Raw genomic sequence first — 17,586 nt, forward strand, 5'->3', positions numbered from 1 at the left:
GACGCCGTCGGCGTTTTGCCCGCGTTCTTTTAAAATGTGTGCGGCGTTGCTGACTGTTGCCGGAGCCTCTGATATAAATAGGCACTTGGTGCCGCAGCTAAACGTCGCCTCCATTCCCTCACCCCCCCCCCCCCGGCCTTTCACGCGTCGGAAGAAGGCGCGTTTGCTCTACATATAGGTGATTGTAAAGGAGGAAAGAGACGCCTACTTCTGCAGCCCTTAAGCCAGCACGGCGCAGAACGCGCGTTTGTTCTCCGCCGTGCGTTCACTCCCCGTGAAAGCGCGCGCCCCTCGCCCCCTTTCACTCGCACATACAGCGTTCGGCGCGCGGCGACGATTTCATCTTCATTGACGTCATACGGAACCTCACGGCGACGCCGACGGCAGAAATCTGCTTTTGAGTGCCCATATAATTGCTATCGCAATAAAATTTGCTTCTGCGCGGTTTTACTACTCCGATGGAGGCTCCTTAACGGCGACAGCGAATTCGCACCCCCTACCGGCCGCTTCTCCGTGTTACCGGGAACTTATCTCGAAGGCCATACTTTTGTGCGCGGCAATCGGCAGAAAATACGTCATGGTGGCCATGTTGTAAGTTCACTATCGCTAGCGACTGTCGTCCGGGCGTCACAACTCGAGAATCGAACGTCTACGCACATGATATTTTGCCGATTTTGTACCTGTGCGTGTAGAACAACAAAAATAGTACGCACTAACCGTTTGGTGCGCAATGAGCGACTACGGCTTAAGCGGTAGGCCAATACATGGGTTTCAATGTGGGCTGGGTGGGGGAATCTTCGCGACTACGTTTAAACCGCAATTACGCATTAAGCGGGTAAGTATTAACGAGGTTTGACTGTACTATCCTTACTTCGTATAGCTGTCTGCTAATTTGCTGTCACAATTGCAAAGACCTTTGCCTTTTGGGCGAAACTGGGACTTTTGTGTTCATCGCAACTTTAGTGTATTGGGGGCGATAGTACATACGGTAAGCGTTTATTTTTCCAATTTTCGTGCCGAACCTGCATATAACAAAATCCTCTTTATAACGAAGTTTTTCGGGAATTTGTCAATTTCGTTATATCTGTTATATCCTGTACCTTGTAGCAAATGTGTATTATCGCTAGTAACTAGCTTACTCTTGTGGACCGTCGCGAAACATTCAGCTTCGACCACTCGTGCACTATCGGTGTATTACCTTCACTTATTGTGCGTATATAGTGCACATGTATTCGAGTGTGCGCCAATTCACTTATTCTTGACATGTTGGAGAAAGAGTGGGCATAAGTTTCTGCGCTGGTTCGGGTAGATGTGTGTAGATACTGTGTGCGAAACCTACTATGACGGGAAGTGGCGCTACTCCCGTTATCATTGTTTAACGAGCGGTACTCACTCTTGCCGATGTACCGGGGCTGAAGCCCTTTTAGCAATACAATACTGGTAGATGAGCAAACTTGTGTATCCTCGAGGAAAGCCGCACATCTCGAAGTGCCGGAAACATGTACGGACAGTTGCAGCAGCAGTCCGCGAACTTGGCCCCACATATTCATTACATTCCTTAATATCCCAGGCACTATTTTAGCAGCCAACTACTACACACGTCTTCAATCTACATGATTAAATCCAGCATGATTGGAGCACAGTACGTTGGCGAAAACTCAGTTGCATTTCCGACAGCTGATCGCACAGAAGCAAGGTAGAAGCGGTAATGGTTTCGTATTCGTGCGCAGACATATGGTGCACCGCCCCAAGTGCTATCTCGTTTCTCGAGAAAAAACTGCTCCGTGAAAAGGGTCAATAGTCAGTTTGGCGGCAGTTATTCTAGTCTTCGAAGTTGCTGGTAAATTCAACAATTGAGGCTTGAGGTACTGATATCAATAGAATGCCTTGCCTACCAGTTGATTCGAACCAGTACAAGGATTTTGATGCCTGCTACTAGCACTTCGCACAATATTTTCACTGCATGCACGTGCACCAATTTACCGCAAGAGTGCTCGGGATGCATTTCCTTGTTTTATTTGGAGCACTCAAAGGTGCTTTTACCTTTGAGCTGAGTGTGTAATTTAAATCTGATAGAATTCCAGTTGTGTGGCTCCTCCGTTGGCTCTGGAAGCAGCTTCATGCTCGGCCTGGGCAGGCTTTCTCAGGCTCAGATTTGTAGCAGGTTTCACATGATTACAAGCATAGTTGTAGGACAGTAAGAACCAGTTCAATGTACTATCGGCGTCCAATGAAATGCGAACAGTTTAGCATGTGACTGAAGCATAACTACATATGTATAGCGTACACTGTCCAGTCATCATCATTGTGTCATCAGCCGTGCCTTTACAGGTGCACACATATGGTTTGACGGTACTCCGCAATGTTGCTCCACCTATACTGCAATATTTTCGTTTCTATTCTGGAGACTCTCCACTAAGGGGTCATGGGAGTACTGACGTGCCTCACATAGGCTCCTTCCTGCGTCTTGCTCTCATTTCTACGAAATAGGCTACTCACCCCTTTCATTTCACACCGAGAACCGGCAAGCTACAAGAAATCGGCGAATAGCACCTACTTTAAAAGTGAGTGCATTTTTCGTAAAGGTTTTATGCTTCAACTTCACCGAGCATCTCCTGCTTCGCTAAGCCTAACGCCGCCCGAGACCACACCGGCCTGCCGGGGACAATCGCCGTCGCACGTGCAACAGCCACACGGGGCGCGGAAGAGGAGGCCAACAGCGCTCGCAGCTACACGCGCAACACTGCAGTAGGTGCCGTACGTGCACTGTGTGCCGGTGAAGAGGCTCAGTGTTCGCCGGCGCTGCGGCTGACAGCCAATACTTGAGATGGGCCAAGAAACACCTGCGACAGGCACGAAGTCAAGTGAATGACAAGAAGAAACAAACGCAATGCAAACAGACTCGGCGGAAATAACCAACGTCATGCGATCTTGGACCTATGACAAGAACGGCGGAAAAACCATAGACCTCAATGACCAATGGCTGACATAGGAAAGGCCACAAGGGAATCATGCACATCAAAGCCCCCGCCAGTAGCACACCCAGGATCTCTGCCAGGGGGGGGGGGGGTAGCAGTTTGCCAATACCATCTAAACAGCACTAATTTCAATTTCTTCACGGGGAAATTGTCAAAAAATGCGCTTTTTGTGTACTCGCAGACGATTGCGCCTCTTACATCTGAGCTGCAGTACTCAAAGGCGCAAGGAAAGAAAAGGGGTTATATAAAAGGGTGGGTTAACTCGGCCTCAGGGGGGGGGGTTACAACCCCCGAATTCCCCCCCCCCCCCCCCCCGTCGGTGCGCCACTGGCCCCCGCAGTCACCCAATCCACACAACAGCCAGCCACGCCGCTAGCGTCGTGCAAGTCTAGAATGCCCCCCCCCCACCTTTGGACGCCCACAAGCTGGCCTTGAACTCGCCAATTGGTCACTCATCGCAGTCACTCACGCAGTCGGAAGAACCACCAGTATACTGCAAAAAGAAAACCTCATTATTGCAAGTACAGCCAACAAGACCTACGCTCAAAACTTTGCCAAGATCACCAGCATACAGCTTGGAGGCAGCCTTTACAATGTGAAAGCCAACTCGCGTCTACCCAAAGATGTTGGCAAAGCTGTTATCTACGGCATCATGCCTGAGACTTGCAGTGCGGAGCTAATGGTTGGAATCCGAATGCCAGCGCACTATACAGTCCTCAACGCCCGCATGCTTGGACAGTCTACGGCAGCGGTTATCTATTTTGAGGGCCCACACCTTCCCTACAGCATCATTTGTCATAGCGGCGACTACTGATGCAAGCCCTACCGCAGAGTTCAATATTGTCGAACCTGTGGCAACCTCGGACATCACCAAGACATTTGCCCAAAACCAACCCCAAATTTCTGTTACAAATGTGGCAAAACAAACCAACCCTCAAAGCATGACTGCCAACCCACGTGCCAGATTTGCGGGGATGGACACAAAACAGCCGGGAATAATTGCAAAAAAAAAAGCTCAAGCCTAACCCACCACCTTACCAAGTAAGACAGCAATGGCAAAACAGGATCCAAGAACGAGACTGTTGATGGAGCTCCAACCGCGACGACTTCCCTGAACTGGGCGCTGCCTCAAGTAACACCACCAGTAGCACCACAAGAAGTAGCAGACCCACGTGAAGATCAAGATCGCGGTCGCCTTCCCAAAAACGCAGGAATTACGCCGAAGCGTTAGCCGCAAGAGCCCTCGAGAGCAAACTGCAAAATCAACCAAGCCTCTTATACAGACTACTCCAAAGATGCAAATAATATGAACATGGAAACAAGCAGCCATCTACAACGCTAACCACTGAGGCAGTTGATGCTGCGATCGAAGCTAGAGCTCAGAAGCACCTCCTGGCTTTCGAGGATGTCTTTACAAAGAACATCCTCGCCATGATGGAAAAATCACCAAGCCTATCGTCGAGAAGATTGCGACCCTTACCACGCAAGTCGCCTCCCTCACAAATCAAGTCGCCACTCTCATAAGCCAGGTGACCGGTCTAACAGCCCAGCTCAAGAACTTCATAGCGCATGCGAAGAACAATTACGTCACCAAGTCCTACCTCAACAGCCTTCTCAACGCCACCGAGCAGGGCAGAAAGAAGGCTCGCACGAACAGTCACAATGCATCCCACTCGATCTCGCCTAACCGTGATTCTTCCTGTGAAACTGAAGAGCCAATGATGGCGACACCTAAAACCACAACAAAGAGCCCGCAAAAACCCCTGCGCATCTGGCAATGGAACTGTCGGTCCTTCCGCCCCTGCTATGCAAACCTACAAGAATTCATCAAACAGGACAACCCCGATGTCATTGCGCTACAGGAAACCAACACCCGCAACATTCGACTTCAAGAATACAGCGCTCATACATAAACACACAGCCATCCTAACCAGGAAAACTCACAACGCAAGAACATGAAATAGAAGACATCCCCATCGCGCACACCCTAGTGGAGAGCCTACCAGACATAAAAACGCAGCAAAGCTTCTTTATTGTCAGCATATACAGCCCTCCTCAGAACCAATTTCCGGAATTCGACCACTTTATTCCTGAACTCGGGAAACACAAAAGGCCATCAAGTTGTCATCATGGGAGATTTCAACGCCCCACATACAGCATGGGCTTATCCAAATACCAAGAAGGGAGCCCGCATGCACGACACTGCCAAACAACCCAGGCTGACCCTCTGGAACGACCCGTTACAGGCCACGAGAGTCGGAAACAGTGTCTCCAGGGACACAAACCCGGACCTAACGTTCACATCGAACGTCGTCTGGGCCGAGTGGAGCCGACTCTCGGAGGCACTCGGAAGCGACCACCACATTCTCCAACTTGACATCTCCCACAACCAGAAACAGACCAAGACTAGAGTTGCCCGACTAACAGACTGGAAGTCCTTCAGAGACAACCTCAGTGGTAATATAACAATCGACGACATCGACCATTGGCTCAAGGGCCTTCTCATCACTGCAGAACACCACACCAAGAACATCCAACTAAGCATCAACAGCCCCGCAATCGAACCGCATATCCTTCATCTCTGGGAGGCCAAAAGAAGCCTCCTGAGGAGTTGGAAGAGGCAGAAACTCGATAAAAAACTTAAGCAATGAATCGCCCTTCTCGCCATACAAGCCCAAGATTACGCGGAGCAACTTATCACGCAAAATTGGCACACTATTTGTGACAGCCTACAAAGAACACTCGGCACCAAGAAAACCTGGCACCTTCTACGCGCTCTCCTAACTACCGACTGCACCAAAACGCAACAAAGGCAAGATCTGTGCAGACTAATCCAAAACCACGCTGGATCGGAGCACGATCTCCTTCGTGAACTTCAGCAGAAACTTGGCAGCGACAAACCCACTTCGTCGGTGCGCGGCAAGACGTACGACGGCCCACCAAACCCAACCTTGATCGACCATTCACGCAAGCAGAGCTCCACGCAGCCTTAGCCAAACTCGCTAGAAACACCAGTCCCGGCAAGCACAGAATCGCTAATAAGCTCCTACGCAACCTCCCGCAATTGGCCGCAACAGCACTGCTCCAGTACTATGATTGCTGGGAAAAGGAGGACCTACTAGCAGCCTGGAAGCATTCGGAGGTCACCATGATCCCCAAACCCCTTCGCATTGAAAACCTCCGTCCCATCTCCCTCACGTCCTGCGTGGGTAAACTCCTCAAGCACATGGTGCACGACCGGTTAACGCCATACCTCGAGGACAATGGATACTTGCCGCACACCATGTTCGGATTCCGACAGCATTTGACAACGCAGGACGTACTCCTGCTCCTCAAGGAAGACTTGATAGACTACCTTGATCACAGACGCAAATCATCAATCCTGGCAATCAACATAGAGAGCGCATTCGAGATCATGAGCCACAAAGCCATCTTCCGTAACCTCGAAGGTACAGGCTGCGAAGCCCGGATCTTTAACTACATCAGCAGCTTTTTGACACCGAACAGCAAAGTGGGCGTCTGCAACCTCCGCAGCCTGGAGTAGCCTCTCTTCCTCGTCTCCAACGTACACTGTCGCAAGTTGTGCACCTCGTCAAGAGGATGACGAACCAAAGAAGCTGACTCTAGGAGGAAGACACTAAGAATAATTCAAGCCCTCCTAACTAGCCGTATCACCTACGGCACTCCCTACCTTACACTCAAGCCAGCTGAAATCAAGAAACTCAATGTCATTATTCGAAAAGCAATGAAAGTAGCCTTTATCCTCCCACCCAAGGCATCAATGGAGAAACTCCTCAAGTTCGGCGTCCACAATACGTGAGCAGTGCTCTCCAAGACTCGTAAAATCGGCCAACTAGAGCGGCTCACACTCACCGGATGTGAAGTTTTGCGCTACCTCAACTGCAGTGAAAGCTACATTGCCGAAACAGACCAGTAAGCAAGAATCCCGCCTGCACTCCGTGAGTGTATCAGCGCTGCGCATAAACCGCACAATATGCATCCGACTTGCCATAAGGTGCGTCTACGAAGGAGAATCCGCCCACTCAGCAAGAAATGAGTGACAATCCCTGATACGAGGGCAACTGATGCTGCCCGGTATAGTAAACGAAATGCCTTTGCCCTAAGAGTCGCGGATCACCACGGCAAAGAACTCGCCGCTGTCACCATTCGGGCAAGAGCCGCCGAGACTGCAGAGGAAACGGCAATCGCTCTGGTGATAAGAACTTGCCCTGAAGTAGCAGTAATCCTCACTGATTTTCAAGCAGCAGCTTTCATATCAAAAAGGATGCATATCAGAAACCGCACTCCAAGATACTTAAAATCGCATCGCACGCACCCCGCTCCCCGGCACCCACGTCAACTGGATTCCAGACCATCGGGGCAAGACAGGAAATAAGGCAGCACACGCCGCTTCCCGCGAACATAACAGCCGGGCTTTCCTGCCATCCAGGCCGGCCACCAACGTTGATGACATCGCCCTAAAGTACTCGGAGCTTCTGCAACACCACCGACTCAGCAGAAGAATGTACTCATCGCCACTCAAGAAGCTGAGCAAAGAGGAAGGAGTCATCCTCCGCCGCCTACAGACAAACACCTATGTACACGGAGTAATCATTCACAGACTCTATCCTACGCAGTACTGGTACACATGCACCGACTGTGACCTCCCAGACACCCTGCAACACATGGTCCAGGATTGCCCACTGCGTGACACATCCCCAGACCCCAGCTCAAGAGCTCAATAAGACTGACTCCAACCAAGGACGCCTCATAGAGGCTGAAGAGCACCCAAACTCGGCGCACTTCAATGCCACCAATGAAATGTGGGAGGCGAAGCTTTCCTCTGATGACCTGGACGACCAACGCAGTCTTGTCGCATGGGCCAAGGAGGCAGCCCAAGCCAGAGGATTCCTGTAATAAGGAATCCTCCCACCTAGGGTGAACCGGGTCCTGACTCGAATTACCGTTTCAGAAAATAAGTTTATTTCTCTGTCTCTCTATTCTGGAGAAAAGAAAAAGTAATGAAAATGGATGCTAAAATATAGCAGTTTAGAGTATTATCGCACAGTGCGGCGAAACTATGTGTGCTATCGGCATTGAATGAAACGCAAACAGCAGAGTGCATGCTACAGTTTGCACCATCATCATTACTGCACAGTCTTCTTGTCTCACTTCCGAATACCAGAGGACCACAACAGAAACGAATATATCGCAGTACATAAAGGAGGGAGCATCATCGTGCAATGCACTCAAACCGGATGTGCGCACCTGTCAGTGGTGATGACTGGACGGTGCGCACTATATACCTTCAGTTATGCTTGGGCCAGACACTCCGCTGTTTGCGTTTAATTTGACGTGGGTAGTACCTTAATTGCTCTAAAGGAGTCCTCGTAGCATTTCACAGCACCACTAAAGCAAAGCAACAGCATTTTTAAAGGGACTGACAACCAGTTTTCATGGTACCCGTAGTTTGTTTGTTTTCGTACACTGGTAACGCAGAAAACACCGTAGAACATTTTTATCAGAATTTTATGATCTGCATTGAGGATGTCGTCATGCTCACAAAACATGCTGGAAACAGTGATAGGCGAGCGCGATAGCAATTATACGCTGCCATTGGTAGGAGGCAGACAAGTGCGGCTTTAGCTGTAAGAAAGCAATATTTTGTCTATGAAGCCGATGATGTTCCTGCGGTTCATGTTTTTTAAAGCGTTGAATTATGTTTACAATAATAGGTGATGTCCGAATCTACGCCCTAGCGACGGCTCCCTCTAAGTGGGAAACTGATCTCGAAGGCCATGCTTTTGCTGTCTGCATGTGCCAGGCTTTCTTTTTTTTTTTTCACCAAGCCAAGTCGTAAAATGTGTCAGTAGTGCTATTATTGCAGTGATGGCACCCATTTATGCAACAATTCATTGATGAAATCTTGTATTTCGGAGACCACAGAACTTGGGGTACTAACTTGCAATCTCGCGCACGTGCAACAACCCTTGTTCTTCGCGGTAGCTTTCGAGTTTCAGCTGCGTACCAACTTTTAGCCAATTTCGTTCCGATTTTGCTGCTTATTCCGCGGTGCGCAGTGAACAGCCGAGTGCTTAGGTGGTATGAGCCATTGATGATGATAGTTTTTGTATGTTTCGTGTCGTCGACGCATTTTCGCTCAAGAACTTTGAAGGTCGACCGGACGATGAGCCTTATAAGGCTTTCACTTTAATAAGCCTCTTCTGTCGGCCTTGTTTCCTCATTGTGTTCTGTCTTCACATTTCCTTCCCATTTTTCTGGGTGCCCAGGTGTTTCCAGAGGGCAGCAGCCAGGAGCAGCTGTTTCAGGAGGCGGTGCGGGATCCCCTGGATGCCTTTGTGAATGGAGCCAACGTGTTGCTCTTTGTGTACGGTCCCACCGCTGGGGGCAAGACGTACACCATGCAGGGTCCACCCACCGACCCAGGAGTGGTGCCTCGCACACTCGACAGACTGTTCAGGCTGCTGGGGCCTCAGGTCAGTGAAGTGTACCGCATTAATTGCAGCATGTTGGATTGAACTAATTAATAAAGCAGTTTATTTTTGTCTAAGTTACGCAGCTGTATGTATATAATGTGCCAGTCATCTGGCACCGTTGCGGGGACCCACCTTGCTCTCCTCTTAGGCAGTACTAGAGCTGCATGTCGGGTCAAAGTGCGTGGCGGTGTTGGGTGCACGGACGGTGTTCTCGCATGTGTCCCATTGCTCAGTTTAACAAACCACAGTCAGGGACAGTTCGCTTTGCATAGCCAATGTTTTGACAGGGGAACCGTTCAAAGGCGTGTTGAAGATGAGTCAGTCCCCTTGTCCAAACATTCACTCTCGCTGTTAAACCGCTGTCGATCACTTCTGCTTGACATTGGCCTTTCAGTCGGCACGCAGCAAAGTTGGCTGCACACACAATTACCATTCGCATCACGTGAATTACCAGTTGCAGCAGCAACTGGCCCCTTTCTGTTATTCCCTTTGTGCGAAAGATTGTGCTAGAGAAACTTTCTCTCTACAGGCCAACAGATAATGAAGCCAAGGAAAGCATAGAGGAAATTATTTTAAATTCTAACCCAAGTGTGCAGTGAGCTAAAGGGAATTGAAAACGGACGAAAAACAACTTGCGGGTGGTAAGGAGCCAATACCGCAACCCCTGTATTACGGTCATTAATTGGTGCATGCATAGCCATAACCTTCACATTCAACGGGAAGGAAAAGCTATCTTTCCTCCGGAGTCTCTACCCAATACTGTAGGACATGTGTTGCAGCGGCACAAAATTACATTGTTCAAGGGCCACTGTCCTCGACCGCGAAGGCAGGTCGAGTGGGTTGCGCAGATAATGCACGGACCAAAGTAATAAATGGACGACAAGCTCGATGCCAACTCGCTCAAGTGTCCAGTCCTTGGCATTTCCTTGTCTTGTGAATTCTCTAAGCTGTTACTCTGCAGTTGTCCATGAGTGGTCTGTTAATGGCCTTGTGGACACCTTGTGCATAACAGAGAGCTAATGTTGTGTAGAGCACTTGTTTCTTCTTCCCACCTACTATGGAGGCTATGGCTCTCGGTTGCTGAGCACAAGGTCATGGGTTTCATTCCCAGCCACATTCCAATGGGACGTGGAACTCATTTGCCAAGCATTGATTGTAAAGAACCCTAGGTGGTCACAGTCAATCTAAATCCCTCCAACTACAGTGTCTCGCAGACCTCTTGTTGCTTAGGTACGAACTCCCATCAGAGTCTGTCGATCTTTTAAATGCATACCTTTGAACTCCCCTGAATTATTCATAAAATTTACGAATTCGGGCTCAGTACTATATGGTTTTATAAATGTATGGTCAAGTTTAGTGAAAAATTACTTTTGTTTACGAAAACACTTGTCACTGTCTTTGACCATACCCATGGAAGTCTAGTTTGTGAACAGACACCACAGGGGTAGCTGCTTGAAGCAACTTCTTTCAAACAAGTTTCTGAAGCAAGCAAAACTCCGCAACTACAACATCGCTGAAAAAGTCGCTGCAACCTAAAAAGCAGGTGTGTTGCTTGCCAGTTCGTGCTTTTCCAAGTTTACTGCTGTTTGTGTGCTGCGCCTCTACAGGTAAATCATTGTTAATAAAAGTTAATTACGATTGCCAACAAACAGTGTGCGCTAAGGGCAAACGTTGAAAAATTTAGGAATTTTCAAGTTCGCAGGTTGGCCGGTGTGTAAATGTCTCCCACTTTCTCCCTTTCTCTCCCCTCAGGTGTGCAAGGGGGCACCAGTGCGCCCCGACTGCTTCGATGACGTTGTCCCGCTCACCGCTAAGGAGGAAGCCTCCGTGCTCTCACTGAAAAGCAAATTGTTGGGCGAGAAGGGAGCCCGGAGTGCTACGGACTTCAGCACCTTCCATATGCCCGCCAATGACAGCGATTGGTCGCTGTTCCCAGTCGCATAGCAGCAATGGCAGCTACGGCGACAGAGCGCAGGTGCGTTTCAAGAGAACCGAAAGCTGGTGATTATTCGCTGGTTGAGCGGCAGCACGCACAGAAGACGGATGCAGGAAAGTGCTAAAAAAAATGAGAGCCATATGTTGCACTCGCTGACTAAAAATTCGCTTTTTTAAACAATACGGGACCTCTTGCTATTTGCTGCTGTTTTTAACTTTATTTGAATAGTTCTGCATATGCCCATTGTCGATAGCTGGGGTGTATATGTGCAGTTAAACCTCGATATAATGAACTTCAGTCGAACGAAATTCTTGATATATCGAAGTAACTTTTTATAACTTCTTGTCCGTAGAACACTATGTAACGAAGTGCTTACACAATTTAAATGTCCCGAAATTTCACTCTCACTGCGAAAGAATACCGGGGTAATAAAGAGAAACTCCCGCAGACACAGACGGACAAATGTTTTAATTGCATGCAGCTACTTGTGAATAAATCTGTCAAAGCGGTTGAGGTCGCATAGTAACCTCGAGTATCGGAGATGCGTTGAAGCGCGAGGGGCAGACGAAGCGTTTGCTCCCCTCTGCATTTTTTTTTCGATTGCCCGATAATTCGGCAAACATTAGCCTGTTCCGTGTAAATCCGTTGACAGCTGTGCTTATTAGCATAAAAGGTCAAATTACAATATAAAATTTCCATATAACGAAGTGATGTGCCGATTCTATCGACCTCAATATATAGAGGTTTAACTGTACCATCTTTTAAAAAAATAGAGTTGTGAGTCTGCACTTGTTTGTAAACTTTCGTGTGTTGTTTGTGCACGCAGGTGTTTGTTACTGCAGTGGCATCGACATTGGCGACACTAAAGAAAAATGCTAAATCAGTCCAGACTGATAGATTATTATTCGAAAAATCTGTTTTCATTAAATTTGTGATAAGAAATTGGTTATTAGAAAAGAGAATGGAGATCAGTTTCTCTTTTCTTTTAAGTTTTGTGCTGTAACCTTGGCAGTGGTGTGTCAGTGTGAAGTCGCAGATTTCAAAGTATATTTTCCTGCATTTGGGTTGTTGTGGCTCTGTTGATGTTCTTGCAGCTTTCCAGGTCCAGCCTCTGGCTCTTCTAGAATAGTTATTTTACCGTACTTATTCGAATATAAGGCAAGGTTTCATTTCGGAATCCTTATCCTTGAAGTTTATGGCTTACTAACCCTCATTTCTTGGTAGGAGTGCCCTTTTCGGTATCGTAGAAGTGCCCATATTTGTGGACGCTTTTTCTGAAGCCACGTAGTACTCCAGAGTGAAGCGTTTAGAGGCATTCAAATGGCATTGCATCATGATTTACCAAGCTTCCAAAAAAAGGGCGCCATATGTTGACTGAGGTAGCTGCTACAAAAAAAAAAAAACTCTGAGCAGCTTGCGAGATGTTTTTGCAACTTGTGTCCACATCTGGTGGGCAAAGGCTTTTTGGTTTCAAATTGCTTTTTATGTCGCCAAACTTTTCCATGTGATCTCCTCGAATAGTACGAAATAAAGCTTTAAAATACGGTCACTCATTTGTTAGCTTACATTATTTTTCCGTAGTGATAAGGTTAATCTAGGGGTTTATATGGTATAGTCCATCTTTACCGATAGAAAAAAGATTAACTATAGGTTCGAGCAGATGTCATCAACAGCGATGACATCACGGAGGGCTTGCGTGGGGAAATAGGGGTGACATCGCCACTTGGCTTTTCTGGCATACTCAGTCCTCTTCTTGCAAGTGGCTTTAGTGGTATTGTAGATGGATAATTTACTATTGCAGCTCAAATAATTTTTCTCTTTAGTGTCTGTTTAAACAAAACTGTAGTTGTGATGATCTAGATCTAGAGTGATGATCTAGAGTGATGAGTACTATACTGCTGGTATGCCAAATGTCTTGCCATGAGGCGGAGGAAGCTAGGATCTCTGTAAAGATGGGCACCAGTTCATAGTTGCCTTACTAGCTCTCAATATTTCATTGCTTTAGACAGCATGTGCTCCGCGCTAAGAATCTTTATGAATGTGCAAGAATGCATTCCTTTAGAAAGCAAACAAGAATAAACCCGTAACCTTGGGATGCTTTTGCTGTATAAAAGTGGTCCAAATATGAGGAAGCACCATAACATCCTGGATGTGATGTCGTCAAGCTTCTGGGTCGGTTCTGAACTTCAAAGAGAGGAGCATTGGCACACGGATGACGGGTTCAAACGCTCTCGTGTCTGAGCCACTGTGGAAAGTGTGTTTGAAGTGTCAGTTATAGGTCATTATAGGGTTGCTCTACGCAGTTTTTTTTAACCCAGACTCCCCCACTATGGCATGCCTCATGAGATCATGGTTGTGGCATGGAAAACCCTAGAATGGGATGCTTTTGCTGTATAACTTTTCTTTAATCAACAGTGTTTTTTTTTCGCCCATGGGTCTTCAACAGGTAATGCTGTGGCTTTCGTTTTACGAAATTTACAACGAGTGCATCTACGACTTGCTGCTCCCGTCGACTGAGATAAAAGGGGGCCAGCGTCGCACCATTCTCAAGTTGGGCGAAGACCGGGCCAAGCGAGCGTTCGTGCGCGGGCTCGTCGAAGTGCCTGTGCATTCGGCCGACGAGGCGCATCGGCTGCTCTGCCTGGCGCGCAACAACCAGACCTTTGCCGAGACGCAGCTGAACCGCAGCTCGAGCCGCAGCCACTGCGTCTTCACTGTGCGGCTCGTGGCCTCTGGGGTGGACGGGCACCACGGCAGCCAGAACTGGCACGTCAGCACGCTGATGCTTTGCGACCTGGCGGGTTCGGAGAGGCCATCCAAATCTGGCACCGATGGGTCGCGCCTGCGCGAAGCTGGCAGCATCAACAATTCTCTGATGGTGCTCGGCCGCTGCCTGGAGGGCCTGCGTAACAACAAGGATGCATCCAAGAAGACCCCCGTGCCCTTTCGAGAGAGCAAGCTCACCCAGGTATGATTGCATTGTCATGGGCCGACATTCTGGTCCGAGATTTAGTTCTGACCGTTTCATGGGCTTACTGCTTGACATCAAGCAGCATTCATTTATTTTATTTTATTGCGATAGCAATTATATGGACACTTCAACCGGATTTCTGCCGTCGGCGTCGCCGTCGCCGTCAGGTTCCCTATAGATAAAATCTTCGCCGCGCGCCGTATGCCCGAGCGGAAGTGTGCGGGGACGCGCGCTATCACGGAGAGCGAACGCACTCAATCTCCCACGCGCAAGCAAGGAAGCGGGAAGCCAGCGCCGGAAGGAGCTGAGGGGGGGGGGGGGGGGGCACTTCTACTCTGCCAGCAACCGCGCTCGTCGCTCGCTCGCACCGTCGCTTATCTCCACACGGCTCTGACCTTTATGCGCCGTGCATTCGCCGCTCAGTTTCCATTGAAGCGATAGACCACACGTACCTTCGCCCGCTGCTTGCTGCCAGCGTTTTGACAGTCGTTGTCTGCAGTCATTCAGTGTGATCTATTCATGTTTGTTTGTGCGCGCTCACACCACGCTTGTTCATTCAGTTAGTAATAGTCGGGCCACATTTTCCAACGCACGCTACACATGCAATGCTGCCCGGATCGGCAGTGCAGCGCTACAGGTGTGTCCCTTCGCACGCGCTGCCCACGGGAAGCGCTTCTCATGAACACCACCGTTTCACAGGCACCTTCTCGTGGTCATCGAGTCTCTCTTCATGTCGGTCTACTTACGGCGCAGCACACCTGCTTACTTAATCAACTCATGTTTACTACAATTCATATTGCTACCAAAGCCGCTCACCTTACTTCGTATGGCATTGCTGTGTTGCTATCGCATTCATTGCTTCGCCCTTAGGGCGAAACTGTGACATTTTTTTTATTTGTTTACACACTCTCGTGGCCAGAGCCTTCAACAGAGTGGAGTGGTTAACAAAATATATCGCTTATTGCCTTCCTGAAGGCGGCAGTAGCATAGGTTGCAGTGACGCAGGCAGAAAGGTGGTTCCAGTTGGTGTTTGTGGAAATAAAGAAGCATGGCAGATATTAGTGTGGCATGATGGAACTTCCATCTTGAATTGGGAATTGTTCCACAAGGAAACATAGATTGAGGCAAGAAAAAGGTAATTTTTAAGAACTGGGTTAGTGTAATAAATCTTTCGAAAGAGGTTTAAGACGGGAGCATTTGCGGCAGCATTGAAGTGTCGGCAAGCTTAAGCCAACTTTCATTACTGAAGCACTTGCAAAACAAGAGTAGTTAGACTATTTAACGAGCGAGTAAAGGGCATGTCAAGAGAGTAAAGGGCACTTATTAATGTGGCATTAGAAAGATCGCAGTTGGAGGAAGCATATTCTAATTTTGATCTAACTTTCTACTTTTTTACTGTGAGCCACTTGTTACATTCTTGTACAGTCGCATTTTAGGAACACGAGAAATACCAGCAGTAGACATGTCTAGGCGGGTATCAGGCACGGATCCAGACATTCTTTCTAAGAGGAGGGGGGGGGGGGGGGTCTTTTAAATCTTGATTGATGGCAATGACTGCACATGTGCTTACGATCGATAATAAATTTATTTGCCATCTCGGTGAGCGCTCTATGCTGCATTTTTTTACAAGTGTTAACATTCAAGCATGCTGCTTTACTTCTGTACTGGCCTCGACACAGCTGATTTCCTGAGGCATACAGAGAAACCATTACTGCAGCTGGCCTGATATACTGGCCAGCTGGCCAATATGGCCTGATATAAAAGGAACAAAATATTTTAAAGGTAAGGTATGCAGGCCGGCTGTGAAATGACATAATTTCTTTATTTGCCTGAATGCCAGTCATAAGGTGCATAACCATTATGGTATACTAGTAGTAGCGATTTATAACATGGTAAAATTTAGAAATCTAGCAGAAATTATTCAACAAAAATTCATGCTTGCTTTGTTGCCACTTAAGAATTTGGATAGTCAGAAACATACCTGCTTAATTTTAGCTCTCGCTTTTTTTTTTCTTGCAGCTCGTCTCCCAAAATTATTGCACAAAATTTAAAAAAGCTAATGGCACATTTGCAATCGGCGCACCAGATTGAATATTTCAAAATGTCATCTGTCTAAGCTAAAATCCAATGTTTTCCCCGGAACCTGTGTCCTCCTTTAAAACAAAAGCTCTCTTTGCCTGCTTCACCCCTTCCTCCACCTCAGCCTTTTGCTTGTCTGCAGGGTCGGCATCTCGCCAGATGCATGGCCTTTATAGTACGAAATTTCGACCGACAAAGTAGATCCAGTGAGCACTACAAACAATAAATTGCAGATAAGATCTGTCCATTTATTTGTTAGCTTGAGGCTTCTGTAAAGCACACAGACTTCTTAAAGGGGCCCTAAACCACTTTTTATCGAAGTCGATAAATGCATTTCAAGTTAAAACAGACTATTCCAGAAAAAAAAATACTTCAATGCATTCATCAGAAGTGCAGTTATTGGCAATAAAAGGTTGCCGATGGTCCCCTTTGCACTGTTCCCGCTCCTTCAGTGCCTCGCACGGCGAAGGGGGGCGTGCCCGCAACTGAACGTGGTTCCAACTTTGGCGCCTACGACTTGCTAAATGCAGTTTTCCTCAGCGAGCAGACTCGCCCGTGGCAGCCGTGGTATCTAGGCTACGTAGCAGACCGTAGCTACATGCACCTATAGTGCGTATGCACAGCGTTTTCTCTTTGCATGACAGGGCTTGAGTGCAAGCTCGCACTCGTATGCTCCAGCCTGGCCGCGCTACACGGAGCGGACCACGGTGTAAGAAGAACAGGTGATCCGACGGAAACGCCCGGCGTGTCTAACTAATGTTGGGATGCCGCTAGGTGGCGCACGCCAACTAGGAGGCTGGGCGTCGGGGCATGGGGGCCGGGGGCAAACATACCCTGAGCGCGCGCGCGTTTCAGCTGTTTCAGCCAGCGTTTTTCAGAGCGCCTGTTAGTGCTAACGCTCTCATATTGAGGTTATCATCTTAATTTCCCAAAAGCTTAGAGTTATTTGAGAGTGTCGCTAGGCTTGCTGCATTTTTAAATCAAAAGCATATATTTCGCTCAAAGCGGCGCTAACAGTACGCATTTTTGTTGGAGCAGCTGACAATTGATTTTGCAAGTTACGTTTCGATGACGAGTTGCAATCTGTCGTCACTATACGCTGCGTCCGCGTTTTCATTTCTCATG

General features: G+C 48.1%; 1 protein-coding gene across 1 annotated transcript in view; it reads left to right on the top strand.

Moving 5' to 3' along the window:
• LOC119459009 (kinesin-like protein KIF20A) overlaps positions 1-17,586 on the top strand; it is a 92,563-nt gene that overhangs the window by 10,993 nt on the left and 63,984 nt on the right. Inside the window, exons 4-6 of the mRNA XM_049671544.1 lie at positions 9,269-9,475; positions 11,228-11,418; positions 13,827-14,379. Of these exons, the coding sequence (XP_049527501.1) occupies positions 9,269-9,475; positions 11,228-11,418; positions 13,827-14,379 (951 nt within the window). The remainder of the gene's footprint in view (positions 1-9,268; positions 9,476-11,227; positions 11,419-13,826; positions 14,380-17,586) is intronic.

Source organism: Dermacentor silvarum, chromosome 7, assembly GCF_013339745.2.
Source record: "Dermacentor silvarum isolate Dsil-2018 chromosome 7, BIME_Dsil_1.4, whole genome shotgun sequence".
Classification (NCBI taxonomy): Eukaryota; Metazoa; Arthropoda; class Arachnida; order Ixodida; family Ixodidae; genus Dermacentor; species Dermacentor silvarum.